Source organism: Hylobates moloch, unplaced genomic scaffold, assembly GCF_009828535.3.
Source record: "Hylobates moloch isolate HMO894 unplaced genomic scaffold, HMol_V3 SCAFFOLD_18, whole genome shotgun sequence".
NCBI classification, from domain to species: Eukaryota; Metazoa; Chordata; class Mammalia; order Primates; family Hylobatidae; genus Hylobates; species Hylobates moloch.
This window is the reverse complement of record NW_026652293.1, coordinates 17467468-17489919: the sequence shown is the minus strand read 5'-3', so window position 1 is coordinate 17489919 and position 22452 is coordinate 17467468. Positions and strand designations below refer to the sequence as shown.

Here is a 22452-nt window from a genome sequence, read left to right as displayed (position 1 = left end):
CTCCCAATCCCTTGGAGCTCGATGTGTTTCAGAACTAAATTTTTCAGATTTAGAAAATATTACTGAGCATGTAACGCATAATATGTAGCATCCACAGTAGGGTTTGAAGGAGCAGAGAAATTAACGGTTCTGCAGTAAAACATATATGTTCCCAATAAATAGGATAAGTAAAGGATACTAATCATTTCAGGTAGTTTGGATCAGTTTCAATATCCAAACACATTTTAGTGCCAAACTTACTTAAAACCTTGGTTTCAGAAATTATGAATTTTGGAATTACAAGTGAAATATTGTGTACCTGTATTCTAATGCAGAATCTTTTGGGAGTAGGTATATGTGTATCTCAGATAATAAATGCATGAGAATTTGTATGACTTTTGATTATTTCAGCCTAACCTGTATATCAGAAAATATTAATTTTAATAGTGCTATACATTTGCAGATAAGGTCAGAGTTTCAGTTCCTCCTGCATGTTAATCACTCTGGGCAAGGCATTCAATGTCTCATAACTTTGTTTTAATCTCTCAAAAGGCAAACAAAATGTGTCTCCACTATTTCATAGTTGAGTTTTCACATAGTATTATATAAGCATAAACACAAGTATAAAAATCTTGCCCTTCCTTTTGGAACTTATCTCCATATTTTTCCTCCACAATTACCAATTATTCCATGATCATAGAGCAATAATTTCTACAGTCAAATATCGGATTTTCAAAATTTACTGAAGTCGAGTTTATAAACCCGGTACCACTGAGCCATTTTTTAAGCCTGGTATATCCTTTTACTCCCCCCAAAAAGCGAATAGTTCTGCCGAATTTTAAACCCTGAAATCAATCATGAAAAAATTAAGCCAAACAAAAATGGCATCCACGTAAGCTGTGGTCCATGACAGCATTTTCCATAAATTATAATTTCACATTATTTAATTTTGGTTTAACAAAGATAATCTGAAAAAACTTAATCCGGAAATTACGACATTGTTGACTGCTCTATGATATTAGTGACAACTTGTATTTTAAAGCGTTTGATAATTCTTTGAAAAAAATTAGCAATTTGGTGACTTAAATTTTTAAATATTTTTCAATGTTTCCTTACGAGTTTTTTTGTGTTATTTGAGATACAATTATTTTTCTTTAGACAATATAAAAATAAGATTCCTAATACATCATTTGTAAAGCACCATTTTCCTCAAGTTTGACAGTTTCACAGGTGATTATCATGGAAATATATATATACATATATATATCCTTTGATCGGTTATATATATAAAAAACAATGTTAGTGTCAGAGGCGTTTGAATCAAAGCAATTCCATCTTGAATAGGGGCTGGGCAAAATAAGGCTGAGACCCGCTGGGCTGCATTCTCAGTTAGGCATTCTAAGTTACAGGATGAGACAGGAGGTCCGCACAAGATGAAGGTCACAAAGACCTTGTTGATTAAACAGGTTGTAGTAAAGAAGCCGGCTAAAACACACCAAAACCAAGATGGAGATGAGAGTGACCTCTGGTAGCCCTCACTGCTACACTCTCACCAGCACCATCACAGTTTACAAATGCCATGGCAACGTCAGGAAGTTACCCCATATGGTCTAAAATGGGAGGAACCCTCAGTTCAGGGAACTGGCCACCCCTTTCCCAGAAAACTCATGAATAATACACCCTTTGTTCAGCATATAATCAAGAAATAACCATAAAAATGGACCACCAGCAGCCCTCAGGGCTGCTTTGCCTGTGGGGTAGCCTTTCTTTCTTTCTTTACTTTCTTAATAAACTTACTTTCACTTTGCACTGTGGACTTGCCCTGAATTCTTGCACAAGATCCAATAACCCTCTTTTTGGGTTTGTATCGGGGCCCTTTCTGGTAATATTAGTGTACCTAACATATAAGCAATTTCTCAAAGTATTACAGAACCTCTATAAAATTGGCTAGAGAAATAAGTTGTTCACTGAAAAGGGCTTATAACCATATGAAAAGATGCTTAACATCATCATAATAAGAAGGTACACTGAGATATAATTGTTTTTACCTATTATGTTGGTAAAAATATTTGAAGAATATTTAAGAATATTTGAAACATCCCGAAGTCTGACAACAAATTCTAATGACAAAGTTTTGGAAAAACAGACTCTCTCATACTTTGCTAATAGAAATATAAAGTGGTACACACCTAAGTCAGGAAATTTGGCCATTAGCAAAATTAGGTATACACTTAATTGTTAATCTAGTAATCTCACTTTCAGAAATTCATCCCAAGGATACACTGGGAAAAACATGAAAAAATGTATGCATCAGCCTATTCATTGCAGAGCTATTTGTAATCACAAAAGACTTAAGAGACTAGTACATCTCCACAGTGGGGTGTAGGCAGCTATTAAGAAAAACGACTATTCTATATTCTAATAAGCTAGTGATCTCTAGGATGTACTGTTAAGTGAAAGAAGCAACAGGGGAAAATATGAACCTATGCCACCTTTATGTTTTAAAATTTATATTTAAAAAATAAAGTACAAAGTATATATTAATATATATTAAATATATACATAACTATTAATATAAAAAAGTAAAGATGCTCCAAAACATTGGAAACAAAACTGAAACTAAATTTATATTCAGTTGCTGATATAACCATACCAAGAATAACTATTACAAGACTTAAAACGGAATATTTTTACTATACATTCCTATTGGGCTATACCCTAGATTGATGAACGCATAAAAGTCATAAAACGAAAGAAATGCATGATTCCTTGCCAATTACAATTCTGATATTAGCATATAATGCTATCATTTCTGTTGTTTACAACCACTAATATCAGTTTAAGAGAAAGAAAATATAGATATAGTTAGAAAAAATCAAATAAAAATTCTGTAGCCCTGGATTTCAACTGTAAGTATGTAAATTCATGATATTCTCTCTCTCTTATCTGTCTGTCTGTCTGTCTAGAAACAAAGACAAACCAGTAAAAATGAGCATCTCTAAATGTTTTCTTTTGGAGAGGGAGTCTTGATATTGGCTCACTGAGAGCTACGCCTCCCAGGTTCACGCCATTCTCCTGCCTCAGCCTCCCGAGTAGCTGGGACTACAGGCACCCACCACCATGTCCTGCTAATTTTTTGTACTTTTAGTAGAGACGTGGTTTCACCGTGTTACCCAGGATGGCCTCTAAAGCTTGATTATGTTTTGAAATGTTATTTTCCACTACAAAAAAAAAAAAAAAATAGGGATTCCTGAAGAGATGACATATTCCAAGGTAGAAGTGTATAGTCCTACAGAGAGCAAGAAAAGTCTATCAAAGATGATTGATGTTATGAGAAAAGAACTCTAGAAACATTTAAAGAGGAACCCACTGGGCAAATTTAGGACAACCTAATGAATAATACAATAACTGTAATGCATTAAACATATCAAATATGTTTAAATATATGAGTTCATAATAATACAAAAAATCTTTAAAAAAACAAAAGGGAAGAATTTAACGGACAAGTTTACATTAGAAATTTACAGTATGGGAAATGCCACAGGACAAAGACAATTTTGTTACAAAATAAGTTGCAATAAAAAATATGAGATGGGGTATACATATATTAAAAACAACTAAATAAAGTTGTCACCCATCTCAATGCATGGATCTTAATTCTAATTTAGACACACTAAACATTATGACATTCTCTGAGATAATTGAATATTTGAACAGCAAGTTAATATTTGATGACATTAAATAATTATTTTTAATTGTGAAAATGGCCAGTGGTTGTGTTTTTAAAACTAGTTGTTGCCAGGCGTGGTGGCTAACACCTGTAATCTCAGCACTTTGGGAGGCTGAGGCAGGTGGATCACCTGAGGTCAGGAGTTCAAGACTAGTCTGACCAACATGGAAAAACCTTGTCTCTACTAAAAGTACAAAAATTACCTAGGCATGGTGGCACACACCTGTAATCCCAGCTATTCGGGAAGCTGAGGCAGGAGAATCACTTGATCCCGGGAATCAGAGGTTGCAGTGATCTGAGATTGCACCATTGCATTCCAGCCTGGGTGACAGAGCTAGACTCAGTCTCGAAAAAAAAAAAAAAAAAGAAAATGAAAGAAAACTAGTTCTTCGATTTAGAGGTAAAAACTAAACTATATAATGTCTGAAATTTACCTAAAAATAATGTAAGAGGTGAGAGAAATGGGTGAAATTTGTGCGAGCACACATGAAGCAAGACAGGCCATTGAGTTCTTTGTTTTGTTTTAAGACAGGGTCTCTGCCGCCCATGCTGGAGTGCGATGGCATGATCATGGCTCACTGCAGTCTCAAACTCCAGGATTCATGCAATCCTCTCACTCAGCCTCCTAAGTAGCTGGGACTACAGGCATGTGCTACCAACCTGGCTAATTTGTTGTTTGTTTGTTTTGGTAGAGACAAGATTTCATGTTTGTTGCCTAGCCTAGGCCATGAGTTGATAACTGTTGAAGCAGGATATTGGGTAAATATTGTTTCATTATACTACTCTTCCTACATTTATGTGTGTCTAAAATTTTCTGTATCTCCTAAGTCAAAAGATTTAGGTAGAATTACACAAAAGGACAACTTTTTCTCCGAGAATATAAACATTCTTTAACCTGCCATTCTTGTCATCAATCTCAGCACATGATTTTAACTCCTACTATCATATGAATATGATACAAGTAACTACAAGTAACTACAAGTTTACCACATTTAAAAGCATGTATTTTTTCCTCATTTCGAAATACCTAAGCAAAGAGTTCCAAATGTGTTCCATTTCTATATTTCTAACTTTCTCACTAATGGATCAATCTTAGTATTTAAGCATGCTCATCTCTTTCTGATCTCCAAAAACAAGTAGTTTCGCTTTCTTCTCCACTTTTCATCCAGCTGTTTGCATCCTACTATCATATGAATATGATACAAGTAACTACAAGTAACTACAAGTTTACCACATTTAAAAGCATGTATTTTTTCCTCATTTCCAAATATCTAAGCAAAGAGTTCCAAATGTTTTCCATTTCTATATTTCTAACTTTCTCACTAATGGATCAATCTTAATATTTAAGCATGCTCATCTCTCTCTGATCTCCAAAAACAAGTAGTTTCACTTTCTTCTCCACTTTTCATCCAGCTGTTTGCATAGTTTTCATCTCTCTTTCACAATAAAACTTCTTAAAAAAAATCTGCCGTGGCAGAGTTGTCACCTGGTATCCATTATTTTCTTCCTTAATATAGATCTGAGCCACCAAAAATAAAACATACATTCTTGATAATGGGGTATAGTGGAAATGGTGTGTGCAACTCCTTGGTAATATCTTCCCATTGAGACAGTAATTTCTTTGCTGGTCCCTCCTTCCTTCCTTCTGGGTGGAATGTGGAAAAAATGATTGGAGTTCCAATAGCTATCGTGTACAATGATATGACTTTGGCAATGGAAATATCAGATGGTGGAACAACAAGATAGAAGACTGAATTTCCAGTAACCTGCCATCCCATCTTGGAATATCTCCAATATCATAATTTGGGAAAGAAATAAATCCTTCAATTTTGTTTAAAACATGCCTTCTTTTTTTTTTTTTTCAACTTGTACTTATAGTCAGTCCTCCTAATCTATACTTACTTTTAGTCAGTCCTCTTAATCCTAACTAATATGTGTAAATTTACCATATCCAAATTCTTACTTCAAGCTGTTGGATATGTAGCTTTCAATGACATGTAACTTTCACACATATCGTTCAACTGATATTGTCATCTCCAAGGTCACAAATGACATATCACTATACCTTTAATACAATTTGGCACTATTAATCATTCTCTATGTTTCTAGTTTTTCTATTTCTCTAGTTCAACACTTTTTAATTTTTTTTTTCACCTCACAGAACCTACAGAAAATGACTTCTGTTCAGCATATTGAGGTAATAGGCAAAACTGCTTAAGGCTGGAGAAAACCAACTTGAGGTGCCTAGGATCACCCCAGGCCCCACACCTTATGAAGGCAGAAGGGGTCAATGCTATGGTAAAAAATATAACCAATTGATAACATACTATTGTGCTCAGTTCTAGACACCTCAGCCTCTTATTTCTTGTTTTTTTGTTTTTAAGGCTTTTCCCTAAACATTCCAGAAATGTGAACTTTTTTTTGTTTTTGGACAGAGTCACCTGGGCTGGAGTGCAGTGGCACAATCTCGGCTCACTGCAACCTGTACCTCCCAGGTTCAAGCAATTCTCCTGCCTCAGCCTCCCAAGTAGCTGGGATTACAGGCACCCGCCACTACGTCCAGCTAATTTTTTGTATTTTTAGTAGAGATGGGGTTTCACTATGTTGGCCAGGCTGGTCTCGAACTCCTGACATTGTGATTTGCCCACTAATCCTTCACCTGGGGGTTATTTCATCTACTCCAACAGCTTTAATTAAAATTTATTTACACTGATGACTCAAGTCTATGTACACAACTCACTTTTCTTTCTTGAGCATTAGACAAAAGAAATTCAGCTGCGTACAGTGCGTCACCCATTAGAAGTCTTCCAGGCACTCAAAATAAATAAATTATCTTCACCCATATGTGTTCTTCTAAGCTCAGTGAATGCCACCATCATAGATTCAGTTGCTCTTACTAGACCCCTCAAGAGTCATCTTCTGACTCTTCTTTTTCCCTCTCCTTTACATCCTTTATCCAGTAAGTAAATATTGTACTCTGTTTAATTCTTTCAGAGCACCCAAATCTACTGGAAAAAAAAAATCAGATTATGATTTGTTGTTAAATCAATCAACATGCAAAACAATAATTGTTTTAAATGATTCATCCTCGATGGAGAAAAAATATCCATTATCTATCCCTAAGGAGGCAAAATGTGTTTTTTTTTCTTTTTGTAAATGTGCAAAAAAATCTTACTTTTTTATGTATAAAGTACACACATACGTACAATACTCAAACAGACATGCAGTATAACTATGGCACTAGTCAAATGATAGTTCTGGGCTAAGCATTTTATTATTCATTATCTAATTTGTCTCTCACAACAAACCTGTGATATATGTATTATTATTATTTTCATTTCACGGGTAAGAAAATAAGCTGAGAGGTTAAATAATTTAACAAGTCTATTGGCTGACACTAGAATATGAGTTTATAAGTACAGAGGTCTTGTCTGAGGAGGTTGTTTTTCTATTCCCAGTGCCCTGGCACAGAGAGGGCAGTCCAATAGTAAGGGCTGAGTGGATGAATTAACATGAGTTAGAAATAAATGGAAAATACCAGAAGCCCATGATGTATTAGATTCCACATCCTGTTTTCATAATCACTATGCTATTAGAGATATCCAATACAAGGTTTAAGAATGGACTGATGGATCTATGGGCAGATAGATGGATAGAAAGAAGACAGAGAGGAAGAAATAAATAAGAAAAAATAAAAACAAGGTGAATGGAATCTGTTCTTTTTTTCTGTTAAGTGTGCAAATTAAATTAAAAAATGGTAATAAAAATAAACCAGAGAGAATAACTAAATGCAAGATACGTGATAGACATTTCATTAGCAAAACCAATATGTTTTCTAATGTTTCTCTCATGCAGTCAGCTTATGCACTTTTGAGTTTCTGAGAGTCAAACTTACCTGCCACTCTGCTTCCAGGACCACCCTGGGGTTATAATGTTCAGGAAAAACAGCTGGAACTTGGATAAGTAACCATTCACTGGGACTTATTATTAAAAGCAAAAATAGCTGAATAATAACTAACAAAAGTACATATATATGGGACTATAATCCTTTAAGAATATAATCGCCTTCCATGTCAATTAACTGGCAGATAGCTATTAGTGGATTTCTAAAATGAAGCTCTTACTTTTTCTTTTAATTTGCTTCTTAATGTAAGACATTAAATGTGATTATATTAAAATTATTTGTCACAGATGAATCTGGACTACATTTAAGTAAGTATCATATAATTATGAACTTCAACTATATATGGAGTCCTGACTACAACATATTTTAACTGTATGTCTTTGAGCAAAGTCTTTAACTTCTAAAAGTCAAAATTCTGAAAGGTAAAGTGAGATACATATCAAATGAGGGTTATAAAGAGTAATGAGAATATACACATAAAGCACCTAGCATAGTTCCTGGAGTAGCACACATAGCATGCTATGCATAGAGTAGTGCTAACTTAATATGTGGGTTTTTTCCTTATTCAAAGAAACAGAGGCAACTTCTCTTAAACTCTAATTCAAAGACTAAAATTTCTTCTTAAGAACATTGCCTCATGTTGAGATTTCAATAATAAACAAGAGAAAAGGGTAAAAATGGAATACCTTCTATTTGATTCTTAACTTGCATGATACTAACACTATCTGAGTTCCTGGTTTACCAGGTTACATATTTATATACATAAAATAAAACACCTTGTTTATCATTTGGTTTTCCTTTGACTGGACTAAATATCTTTTTAAAGTAAAATTCATACACTGATAAATGATATATTTTAAATTATCATTGCATTATTTAAGCTTTGCATTATTTATTTAAGCTGTGTCTATAGTGTCTATATGGCAATTATGGATCGTATACAGGAACTGAACAATTATTGAGACAGATCTGCACTATATGAGATAAAACAGTATTTGAGCTTCAAAATTAAAGCTTTTGAAGATTTTGTTTCTAAATCACATAAACTAAACAAATTTTATAAGAACATTTTGGTTTACCTGTGGCCAATATAATCAGTTACTTGTCAATGCCTCAAATTCATTTTATCTCAGGCACTAGAGTAAGATGATAACTAGAAGGCTACCTGACTTAGGTTCTTTACTTCTGACATGAAAACACAGGGTCTGGCTCAGAATTTTTGTGAAAATTAAAATTAATTCATGTAATGGGTTTAGCACAGTACCTAGCAGACTCAGCAAATGCTGAAAATTTTTAGCATTTTATCTTATCATCATCATTTAAATTTTCTGTAGGAGATTAGATGTATCACTAGTTTCTATTAATTGACCTGTGAAGCAAAAATTCAATTCTTTATTAAATTAGAATCAACTATATTACTACTAATGGCAAGAAATCACGAGTCCATATATACAGTAGTTTTTAAAGAGCATACCATATCCCACTGTAGAAAGACCCAAGTGTTTCATTCTATTTTTCACAAGTTCAGCAAGCTCTTGTCTTTCTGACCTCCTGTAGAGGTTCAGTCGCTGCTGGGTTATTTTTTCAGCTGTTTTACCAGAGTGTTTTGGGCCTTTTCTGCTCAGTCTTCGGGCCCACTGCATGCTTTTTCTCCGCAGCAAGGGATGGTCCGACTGGTCACTGGATGTTGAGTTGCGGTGGTTGCTGCGGTGGTGCCCTTGTTCTTTGGAATCTTTGGTGTCTTCCCACTCTTCTACACTGATAGATATTTGAGACTTTAAAGGAAATAGATATTGATAATTAGATACTTTAGAAATAAATATGGCCTGAAGTTGAAATAATATTTTATTTGCTAATATACTGTCATAGTTATATTTCTACTCAGGAGAGTTTTCACAGAAAGAGCAAAATCAGTCTTTGATTCTAATTTTCCATTACTAAAAATATTAAAATGTATGTTTCTTTGAACTTACATATAAATCAGGCAAAATAAATATCTGTATCCTCTAGTACAAATTTTTATGAAAGTATTTAATTTTTATGCATAAACTTTACTTAGCATACATAGTTTTTATTTTATTTTATTTTATTTTTTTGAGACGGAGTCTCGCTCTGTCGCCCAGGCTGGAGTGCAGTGGCGCAATCTCGGCTCACTGCAAGCTCCGCCTCCCGGGTTCATGCCATTCTCCTGCCTCAGCCTCTCCGAGTAGCTGGGACTACAGGCGCCCGCCACCACGCCCGGCTAATTTTTTTTTTGTATTTTTAGTAGAGACGGGGTTTCACCGTGGTCTCGATCTCCTGACCTCGTGATCCGCCCGCTTCGGCTTCCCAAAGTGCTGGGATTACAAGCGTGAGCCTCCGCGTAGCATACATAGTTTTTTATGATATTACTAGCATACAGTTGTTTGAAACATACAAAAACAGACATTTTATAACTTTATTCAAATAAAATCCACATAATGGACTTTTCTAAACCTATTACAAGTATTTCACACTCAATTTAAATAATTAAGATATTATCTTAGATTTGGAATTAATAAAGTTGTTAAAGGTTTTTAAATTATTGCTCTTTCTAAAGACAGCACTGGCATGAACATTATAATATGTGAATTTTTAAAATTCTCTCATATGCCCCAGAAGAAAACAAAACTCACTTTTTAACTCATGCATTTATTATTAACCATATAAAATGCTTTTCTGACTAAAATATTGAAACATATTTCAGGAAGTGTTCTAAGTATTCTGAGTGAAAATATGTTATAAATATTAATGTTTCACAAATGTACTGTAGAATCACAACTCAAAACAGGCTGTTCTCCATAGGAGGGAAAAACAATGAACAAACTCACAAAGTCTATTATGACTTACTCTTTTACGACTAAATCTGATTTTTAAAGTAAGATGCTCTCCTTTGATTTTAAGCCTTTAATAAGCAAATACTTACTGTTTCAAAATTGTTGCTTTTCATACTAGGAAGTCATATGAAATGCAACACTGATCAAAGAAGAAAGTCTTACTTTCTAAAAACATGCACATGCAAATGAACAATTTCCTGAATACTATTGTACTTAAGAGCAGCATTCATGAATCTGTTAACTGTGTTTCCCTTCTACGGAGGGAAGCTTGAACTTCAGTTATAACATGCATGTGTTGCTGGCTTTTAAAGTAATATAATTTAAATTACCAATTTAAGTAACGTCGGGAAGTAGATCCAATAAAATCCTTTAAAAGTGAATATAAATTATACAGTCTCAGTCAATGCTTTATATACAATTCCCAGTGGCAAGCTATGAAATTCTCTCACACTTAATTTCATCCAAAAATTCAAATACTAATCCACATCTGTTTCAAAACAGTACTATATCAGAGGGATATCCAAAAAATCTTCATCTCTTCATTATAAAATAATTGAGATTAAATGATTTTAGAAACCATATTTTATCTACCAGAACTTAATTTCTAAGCATTAAAAGTTTTTAATACCATGGTTTAACAATAATGAACATTTTTATAAAATTTTAACTCTATTCTCACCTACTTGATAATGTACTGAAAATTCACTTCTGTGGAAGTAAAACACATAAACTCTTAAGTAATACGTACCACCAACAAGAATATCAATATGTATTTAGTAATATAGTTGTACTTTGTAGCAACAATGAAAATATGCGATTTCAGTCATATTTAGAGACTTGCTTGCAGAGTTTAATCATAATCTTAAATTTATTTGAAGTGATCTTTTTGTTCCCCTTTCTAGTCATAAGTCCCTATGAGTGATAGTTTGATTTCCTACAAATATGTGGAAATAATAATCTTGCCAAACCAAACATTAAAGATACTATGTTTATCTAATATCACTTATAATTCAAGTCACAAAACCATAAATTAATAAAAAATTTTAAAGGGGAGCATAGGGATTCACTTCTTTTCCAAGTAGGAGATGAAACACTGATTTTGTGAATGCTTTTCCTTAGCCATGTATATCAGGCATCATGTAAAGTATACATCTACAAGATGAACTGAAACCTATGTATACATTAGTTAAGCAATATTTAATAGCCTATTTAGCATTTTTTTTTTTATTTTTATTTTTTTTGAGACGGAGTCTTGCTCTGTCGCCCAGGCTGGAGTGCAGTGGCGCGATCTCGGCTCACTGCAAGCTCCGCCTCCCGGGTTCACGCCATTCTCCTGCCTCAGCCTCTCCGAGTAGCTGGGACTACAGGCGCCCGCCACCTCGCCCGGCTAATTTTTTGTATTTTTAGTAGAGACGGGGTTTCACCGTGGTCTCGATCTCCTGACCTCGTGATCCGCCCGCCTCGGCCTCCCAAAGTGCTGGGATTACAAGCGTGAGCCACCGCGCCCGGCCTATTTAGCATTATTTTTAATTCCCCCAAGAGAAACTGTTATAGTTTGTACATAAAAATCCGTAAGAATCTCGTCTTTTTTTTTCAATAATTCCATACAATAAGTAACATTTCTTTAACCTCACTTTAACTACAGTAAAAAGAAATGAGAAGAATTTGAGGGTTAATTTTAGGAAATCCAAACCCAAAACAGATAAATTGCTCTTTACATGTTTGGAATTTGCATTCTTTTCTCTCTTTCTTCCAACAGGACATAATAAAGAGTACGTTAAGTTTATATGTATAATATACACAAATTTGAGTTCTATTTTGAATGTTTCCTAACTCTGTCCCTACAATAAAACTGCATAGCCCCTATAAAAAAGTGAGGATAATAATAGCCATCTTCTATTTGACAGAAATGTGAAAATTCATATCACATTAATACATAAAGAAAACATCTGTCAACTGTAAACTTTCACATATAACAATAATATCATTAATATGTCCTTGTAAAATTATCCACAATATCAATAACATTAGCAATAAACATTTTTTACTCTATTCCTTGGATATTGAATGTGTGTGTGTGTGTTTGGGTGTGTGTGTTTGTGTGTTTTAATAGGAGGTCCATTTATAAATATACTTTCCTGATGTCATTTCTTGTTCTAGTTGTAACTCTCTTGTGTTTTAAACATGGCATCATAATCTAGTGGAAATAGTATACTGCTGGATACACAACAGTGCCTTTATAGTAGGACCTTCTCCTGAACTCAGTCACGATGATAGAGTGGTTAAAAGCAAGGTTTTAGCATCAGATAGACCTGAGTTTAAATAACAGTTCTACCACTTACCAGTTTACCTTCTTGGTTATGTAATCTAAGCTCTTTAAGATTATTTCCATTTCCCTCTCTAAAAAATTGTCATTCTATTATTACATTACTACTTTGCCTACCAAATTTTTCTGAAGACATAAAAGAGATAATGCATAAAAAGGCATAGTAAGATGTCTGTCTTAGAAAACACCCAATAAATATTCATATTTTATGGCTTATGACCTTGTATAAAAGGAAGAAAAATTATATGAAGTAATTATGATGGGTATGTAAAAAGTGAAAAATGGGGATGAAAAAGAGAAGGAGTCATTCATATTTTTGGTGCACTCTTCTCTATCACTAAACTTCTGAATAAATCAAGATGCTAAAAACATATTTTTGGCTGTAAAGATTTTTTGGTTAAAGTTTAGTAAATTTAAACAAGAACAAATTTTAAAGTGAAAGTGAATATTTTTCATTCTGCACAGTTTCTATGAATTATTTTGTACTTTTCCATGGAATAACTACAGAACTCTGACTTTTTTATTGTCAGGCACATAATATAATCATTAACTTGAAAAACCAAAATTTAATACTAATGTTTGTGAGAATGATGAAAATATATTTGCATATGTAAATGAAATGCTTCTGGTAATATAAACAGTTCAATAAAGAAGTGAAAAATTGATGACTACTCCAAAATTTCCATACAAATTTAAAATATTATCATTTTCTAAAAGTTATATTACTTCTTAAATATTTATCATACCTAATATGATTTTTAAGGCTAAAAGTATTTCTTCACATGAATAATAATTAAAAACATAATAAATAAGAAAACGTTTCTTGTGCCTAAAATAGCTGATTATATTATTGTTTTTAGGAAAGTAGAAAGTGTCAGATACACTAAATACATCACTCTTTTCCACACTCTTCACACACACATCAAAGTGACTCAATTCAACTTCTTCCTGATTTTTTACTGAACAATTCACATCATAGGTTATTGAGCCATCTATAGAACAATGTAGTATTTTAAATAAATCAATTCACTCAGTAGTTTGAAAATGAGTGTTTGTAATCTGGACTCATGACTCCCTTAAGGATAGTTTTACAGACTTCATAATACTCTAAACTGTGCTATTTAATTTATGATTGAAGTCAGAATTGTTGTTAAAGAAGAAAAGAAAATGAAATCACTAAAATGTGCTAGTTTAACATTTTCTCAAAGAATCCTTATCTGATATTTTCCATTAAATAAAGGTTAAATTATAAGAATTCTTGAGAGATCATCTAAATTTAAATATATAAGCACCAACGCTAGTGACTCTGAGTTCACTGAAAGCTTATTTTTATTTTAAAAAATAATCTAAAGAAAGATGTTTCACCAGTTTCCAAAGCTCAACTTAATATGTACATGTGGTCTGTGATCTATGCAGAGAAAGAAAATAGCTAGTTACACTGTATATTGATGCATTTCCAGATTAATTTCGGAATCAAAAAGACAATTAGAGAATAAACAATCTTATAGTCTAAAAAATGTTGAATTTGAAATCAAGTAAATAAGCTGAATTTTCAACCACCTCAGGAAAATATTTTATGACCTTAAGCATATCACTGAGATTCTTAGAAAATAATCTAATTTTAGACAGGAAAATACCCTGTCTTCATGACAAGAAAACACAAAATTTATAAGAACCTAGTTTTTAAACTCTAAAGTAAATTTAAAGCCAAATATTTACTAAAGAAATTCATGTTCAAATAATAACATTTTTAAAGCCAATAATTTGATGGAATGATGAAAATTATTTTAATCTTTGATTTCCTTTTTCATACATAAAAATAAGTTATTTCATCTGTGTAGTCTCTTAGGTATCTTTCAGTTCCACCTATATATAATCCTTTATTTTTTAATTTTACTTTAAGCTCTAGGGTACGTGTGCAGAACGTGCAGGTTTGTTACACAGGTATACATGTGACATGGTGGTTTTGAAAATGTGGTAGATATATACCATGGAATACTATGCAGCCATAAAAAGGATGAGTTTATGTCCTTTGCAGGGACATGGATGAAGCTGGAAACCATCATTCTCAGCAAACTAACACAGGAACAGAAAACCAAACACTGCATGTTCTCACTCATAATCGGGAGTTAAACAATGAGAACACATGGACACAGGGAGGGGAACATCACACACTGGGGCCTGTCATGGGGTGGGGGGCTAGGGGAGGGATAGCATTAGGAGAAATACCTAATGTAGATGACGGGTTGATGGGTGCAGCAAACCACCGATATATAATTCTATGAATATAAAATATACTCGGAGTAGGTAGAACGTCTATTACCTCAGCATTCCAATTCTATAACTTCAAAAGGCAAAATTTATGTATATGTCCAAGTGAAAAAAAAATCAAATTATCTATTAAGAGATAATATTAAATAACCCACAAATTCATGCTAGTGGTTTTTCACTACTATCAAACGAAGCACCTCTTTCTCTACCCAACCTCATCTACATTTTGGTTATTATCTCTAAAAGAAAAATCAAATATAGTTACTGTTATATTTCTGGTTATTTCCATCTCTTTTTTATGATACATTTTTAAATTTACACATTAACTTGCACATTTACACCTCTTTCATGACTTGGTTTTACTGCATTGTGTGTATATAAGTATGTGTGTGTGTTTTTAATTCAATCTCTACTTTCTACTTATACTTTGGTCTCTGTGGAATTTGGAATCCAGCTAATTTATTATCTTGGCATTCTTTCTCATCCTGCTGGTGATTTTTTTTTCTTGAACTTTCAAAGCTGTCATTTGGAAACAGCTAGTTAATAACGCTTCAATTTCTTAATGCTTTTCCTATTGCTTTAAGCACAGAAAAATCTTATGTTTTTGTTACTGTTTTATAACACTGAATATTAATATCATGTAACTGCTAACCACTTGATGGCTGCCTGCTCTTAGAACTTACAAAATGTATCTGAGTTAAAAATAACAAATTGAGAGGGGACTTTATCATTGTTTTTAATGGTTTGTCTTATTATACTAGAATTTGGTGATGTAATTCATAAATGTGAGGATGACAGGCAGAAGGTATATACATTACTTCCTGATTTTTCATTACTTATTTAGAAATTTAAGTCTTCTCCATCAGCTCAAGATATGGAGACATTCATTTACCATATTCTTCTCATCATAAATAGTCTGCCTCCATTTTTGATGTTAGACTGCTGACTGCTTTCAAGTGCCATCACTCTTCCTTTCCCTTCTGCCCCATAGATGGGGAAGCTGGTAAGTCCCAGTCTATATGTAGGACCTCACTCTAGCCCCAATATATATATTTTTTTAATTTTAAAAATATTTATTTATTTTAAGACAAGGTCTTGCTCTGTTGCCTAGGCTGGAGGGCAGTGGCAGGATCTCTGCTTACTGCAACCTCCACCTCCCAGCTCAAGCAATCCTCCTGCCTCAGACTCCCGAGTAGCTAGGACCACAGGCATGGAGCATCACACCTGGCTATTTTTGTATTTTTGTAGAGCTCACATGTTTCACCATGTTGCCCTGGCTGGTCTAGAACTCCTGAGCTCAAGCTATGCTCCCATGTCGACCTCTCAAAGTGCTGGGATTACAGGCATGAGCCACCATACCCAGCCCAGCCCCAATGCTTAATCGTGATGAAAGCCAAGCCAATTTCTTTTCCTTGCTCTTTCCATCCCAAGCCATTTTTTGACCTGGTTGGAAGCCTGCCTCACTCTCCATGGAAAGCCTCATTATATGAGTTGTAGCCCTTTTCAATACCCTCTTGATGCAGGCGTGCAATCATCAATCTCAACAGGACCGGATTTGGGATGGTGGTTGGGTATTATCCCATCTATGAAAGGTAGTCTTAACAACTGGTACAGCAAGGGGTATCTAGGCAATGACCACCACCACTGGGGGTCTCTCTTCTTATGTTTTGCCTTGTTAATTTGTTGTATTGTCTGGAGACAATTATGCTGTTTGGGTTTTTTTCTGCTCACTGGCAAGCATACTTTAACCTGTGCAACTTTATGCTGCATTTGCTGAGTCTTTCTAAGTTTCTGTTTAGAATTAAATGATCTTAATGCCTGGAAGCATCAGTAATATTTAGGAATGGGAGTTTGGCAATAGCTCCATGTCATGTGTCTTAGCCCAGACCTATCTTTGTGTCTTATACTGAATCATGTGGTTGGTATCTAGTAAGAAATGTGGCTGACACTAGGCACAGGGGAGTAATTCCTACTGTGTGATCACTGGTTGTATGTCTCAACCATGCATCAGCCCCCATTCTACAGTGCGTCCTAGGAAAAATACCTGTTACTTTGTGCATTATACAGGTCCATTGGGTGGTTGCTTGTATGGAAGAAGAGCAGTTACCATGTGGAATACTGAGGTTCACACTCCTGAAAGGAGATAGCTCATGTGTCCACCCCAAAAAATGCTTCTGCTGCTGTTGCTGTCTATGCCTCCATAACAACACAGTTCCTGATCCCCACAGTTATAGAGAAAAGCAAACATGGGCCTCTGTGGCATACCCAAGAGGTTAATTCAAACCCAACTTCAATCTAGGGAACTTAAAATCTGACGAAGCAACCATTGCCATCAGGGAGGCCCATAACCCTCATGATACTTACTTGAGACTCTCTGAAGGAGAAGGCTTGTAAATATGAGCAGGATAGAAAACAAAAACAAAACAAACAAGCAAAAAACAGCATTAGCCCCAACAACAAAAACAAAACTGGATATAAGAGGAAGAAACAGAAAACTGGATACACAGGAGAAAACAAAAATGTAAACAGAAGTCTATAATTTGTCCCACTTGGAAATTCTTAAATTACTTGAAGAATTTATAAAGGCAGGTAAGTTTGCTGAATGGTGTTGTGCCTCTACAACATAAGCTCCAAATTAACTTTCATGTTTCCTGAGATGCACCCATTGGCAAAACTTCAGAAACTTAATCAAAGTTGAGGATCGAACTATAGTTATCACTGGAGATGCCACTAAATTTAAACAAAGTACCCTAAATATGGGGATTGCACTAAAATAAAGGTACCTCCCTTTGCTCTTATGGAGGTGATTATCACGTATAAAATACAGGGCAAATAAATACACCTTATCTTAACCATCAGAGTTACTTTCTGGCCTAAATACTCCATGGTCATAACAGATATTGTCTAAAAATATCCCATATAGACATGGATACTCTGAACCAATTAATAACAAATTAAAGTAAATCAAATCAAATCTTTGACATGTACAAGTAGTTTGACAATATAGAATCACATGCATTTTCTGTCTTCTCAATATAAGTAGTTAACGAGGACTACAATAATTGGAACAAGGAACCCCTTACCTAAGAACTATTTAGAGAAGGGGTAATAGTCACCACTGCCTCTCCATTTAATAGTCAAATTTGGCCTATTTTAAACCTGAAAAAAAATAAGTGGAGGCTGGTAGTAGATCACCCAAAGCTTAATGCTGTGGTTCCACATATTAAGGCCACCATTACTTGGTGACACTACTGACTCCATTCAATCAGCAATTTGTAAATACTTTGTAGTCATAAATTCATAAGGATTTGACAAACATGTTCTAATAAGTGCCTCTTTTGATAGCCTCTTACACTCCTAAAAGGAGATAGCTCATTTGGCTCCCCACAAAAATGCTTCTGCTGCTGTTGCTGCCTATGGCTCTGTAACAACACAGATCCCGGTCCCCACAGTTACAGGGAAAGGGTTATAGTTTTTCTTTACCTTCAAAAGAACTCAAACTTCTCCACCTGACTACACATAGGATACTTAAAACAGTCCTGCTGTCACAAACAATCCCTCTGCAGGCAGATCTTTACTGCATCTAAGTTTCTGTGGGAAAATAGGTATGACATTACACTGATGCCACCCTCTTCCAAGGAGATTCCTTTCACACACTCATTCAGGATGAATAAACATTCAAAAGGGAGCTCACAAGAAAGAATAGACCATTGTCTTATACAAACTGCAAGGTTCCCCAGTGTAGTCAAATTTCTGAGCATTATTTGATCAAAGGCTACTTCATCACTGACAGTCTCGAGAAACAATGACCTGTCAGTATCCACAACGTTAAGACAAAACTAACATTTTTAGGCCTTTTGGGGTTCCAGATGGAAGATATTCCTCAATAACGAGTATCACATTTTACTTAAGCCCATTTATGCTCCTACTCGCAAATTGGCCCACACTAAATGAGACCCCTTAAAACAAAAGGCTCTAGAATCTCTCCAAATTGCAATTACAACAGGCAATCACATTGTTCGCCTCTTCTACTGCCTCCTGCATCAACCATAGTGGTGCTCGTGGGCTTCTGGTAGCAAAAACTATCCTCCTTGGTTACATGCTATATACCATTAGAATGGCAACTGCTGGTTGCATACTGAGCTCTACTGAAATCAGATGCCCTGCACTCAGGACTCTGCACTCAGTGGTCCACTATGCCTTTGGTTATGAAAGCATCACCCTGCAAGTCTGACATAGCCACCAAAGACTCTATAGGAAAGGGCCAAACTTGGCCATAAGTCACTTGCAGGAGGAAAAAGTTTCCCCTATCCTCAGCCTCTTGTCATATGCTATGGTACCTGAGCATGTCACTCCTATTCTAAATCCCATGGCTACCAAGGGAGCCCCTTGGGATTAATCAAGTGAACAGTGCACGGATGGTGGTATTGTGTTAAATGTGATGAAGCTCACTGGAGAACTGCTGCTTTTGATCCCTTAAAATGACAGACCTAACAAAGGACAGGACCCAAAGGTTAGCAGGGAATCATTTGAACACTGGACACCCTGGATAATAACAGGTTCCACTTGCACATTTCTACAGACTCTTGGGTCACTGCCTGTGGTTTGGCCATCTGGTCCAGCCAACGGCAGAAACAATTCCTTATCAAAGGTTGCCCTCTGCAAAGTAAAGAACTCTGGGAATCTCTTGCCTCATACATACACAAAATAATAATCAAGGTCACACATGTCTTTACACATACACATACACCTACACATTTAAGACCATAATACGAGGCTCATCAAAACAATTCTTACCACCTTCTATGTTCCAGGTATCACTGAAAGTGACCAAAACATGAATTTCACTTTTCCAAAATACACAACGCTGTGCTTTTGAACAAGGCATTTAAGATAACTTTCACCTCCCTACGAACCATGGGCTACAAGCTTCACGGAGCATTTTATTAAATGAAACAAGGCACATTTCAGTCACCCGTCCAACATCACGAGTAAACTGTAACAGTGTCGGACTCCAGTTTTGATGTTTGACTGCTGACAGCTTTCAAGCTCCAATGCAACCTTCTGCCCCATATTTGAGCAAGTTAATAAGAAAGCCTGGGCACTTCCTTTTTCCCTAGCAGGAAGTTTATGCTCCTTATGCATGAGAAACCTAACCCAAAACCCAGCCCCTAACCATGATAAAGGCCAAAACAAAAGTGATCTGCTCCCTCAGACCTACTTAGGAGCCCATCTTGCTCTCCTCACAAAAAAAAAAATCATCAAACACTCTTGGGGCATATGTGGCATCCTCAGTTTTAACATCCAAACCAAATTTTGGGTGAATTCTCCACACTGCCTCTGTGGAATGGTAAAAATTCTCCTCACAACTATATCCAGTTTATGTATACAATCATTAGATCTAGGTAAAAAAAAATAATAATAATAAAGAAATAATGCTATGCATGTCTCATCCACTTAGCACCTTATAATCTGTGAAGAAATCAGAGGCATACAATCATAAACAATTACATAATAATTACGGGTAAAATAATAGGTACCAAAATTAATGACAGAGGTGGTACAAATAAAATTGTGTAAAGATGAAATTAATGTAACAGTGAGCAGATTTGAAAGAATGATTCTATGTTAAGAACGATATCTGTGACTGACTTTAGTAAATATATGTTGAGCACTTGTGCAAAGCACATTGGATACAATAATTAAAAACATAGGCATAGTTTCCATACTATTTATTTGGTATGGACTATAGTGGCCCAATGGTCTGGTTGCAACATGCGGGTGTGTGTATGTGTGTGTGTGTGTGTGCATGTATGTGTAAAACCTACACACTACAAGGTAGGCCAGAGGGGCTATCACTCAATCACCTTCAGCATATTATAGTCCAGAAGTTTAGAGGTAAGCTCCCAATTTCAAATTTTATATCTCAGTATTTTCAGTTGTGGAGTAGTAAGCAGAAGAGAAATGAGGAATTAAGAATATGGGAATATATACAAAAATTAGCTATCATGGAGGCCAAGGAAGAAGTATTTTTCTTGGAATGAAATGAGGTGTTGGGTATTACAAACTAGCTCTCACTACAGCTTTTTTTTCCCTCTAATCTACATGCCATAAAAAATACCTATTGTTATAAAGGCATCGAAGAAGAGGAGAATTAAGAAAATGTTATTAGTTTATTTAGCAATGCTTATGGCTGGAGTTTCAAATACAGGTCATGCATCTTGCATTCATACAAGTATGCTACAGAGGTTACCAGTGACCCTGAGAAATAAATTTTCCAAATAACAATATTCAATATTTAAGGTTTATAATCCTTCTCTAAAGTACTCATAACTTTTGAGTTGTGGTGTTCAGAAATTTATTTTAAATACTTAATAAAATTGTCTTAATTTTCTCATGTTTCTCCATCATATGACTCTATTTATGTCACTAATACTATTTTTTAGTTGTTTTTCTTATGAAATCAGACTATTTCTGTTTTCTTTCACTGTGCAGTAGTGGAATGTTTTTTATCTTTTCTGAAGGTATAGAATTGCTTTTGTTTTAAAAGTTAATGCAAATTAAAAAAATAATATTATTAGCACCAAAATTATTATTGATGTAAATTTGATAACTACTTTTTTGGATCTCAAGACATGTCTTTACCCATCTACTATTTATTTGGTATGGATTACGGTGGCCCAAGGTCTAAATCAGCCTAGCCCAAATCAAGACTGATTTCATTATAATTAATTTTTCATTTATTAGAAAACTAAAGAATGGTTTCTGTAACCAAAGGGTTCATTTTATGTCTAAATGTCTAGAAATCACATCACCAATATAAAAATGTATGTGCTTTCTACACACAAAAAATTAAGCATGTATGCTTAGATTTGTAAATATTATGCAAATTTATATATATTTGTAAAGATTATTGCTAGACAGCTGAATCATGTTAGACTCTATAATTGACTTACAAACAAAATCAACAAAGAGAAAAGCATTGTATAAACACACAAATTCAACATACGCATACAGGCAGTCAAATGGTATGCATCATTAGAATCACGGTTTCCTTGCCAGCTCTGTTAACTTAGCAGTGCAATTTATAATTTTCCAGAATTACCAAAATATATAGTCTAAAGCAATGGTTTCAACATGCATGTGTGTATATGAGTGTGTGTGTGTATGTGTGTGTGCATGTAAGTGTAGAACCTATACACTATAAGGTAGGCCAGTTACTGAAATATATAGACCAAAGCAATGGTTTCAACATGCAGGTGTGTGTATGTATGTGTGTGTGTGTGTGTGTGTGTGCATGTATGTGTAAAACCTACACACTACAAGGTAGGCCAGAGGGGCTGTCACTCAATCACCTTCAGTATATTATAGTCCAGAAGAAAGGACC

General features: G+C 34.8%; 1 protein-coding gene across 14 annotated transcripts in view; it reads right to left on the bottom strand.

Moving 5' to 3' along the window:
• The window catches only part of KCNT2 (potassium sodium-activated channel subfamily T member 2), a 440948-nt gene that overhangs the window by 29923 nt on the left and 388573 nt on the right, over positions 1 to 22452 (bottom strand). For 11 of the 14 annotated variants that reach the window (XR_009210825.1, XM_058430744.1, XM_058430741.1 and 8 more), the window contains one exon: positions 9088 to 9388. Coding sequence is in view for 11 of the 14 variants with exons in the window: in XM_058430744.1 (XP_058286727.1) it covers positions 9088 to 9388 (301 nt within the window). In the remaining 3 variants the exon portion in view is untranslated. Of the gene's footprint in view, positions 1 to 6645; positions 6718 to 9087; positions 9389 to 22452 lie in introns of those variants that run through there. The other 3 variants (XM_058430745.1, XR_009210826.1, XR_009210827.1) reach the window with 3 other exon arrangements.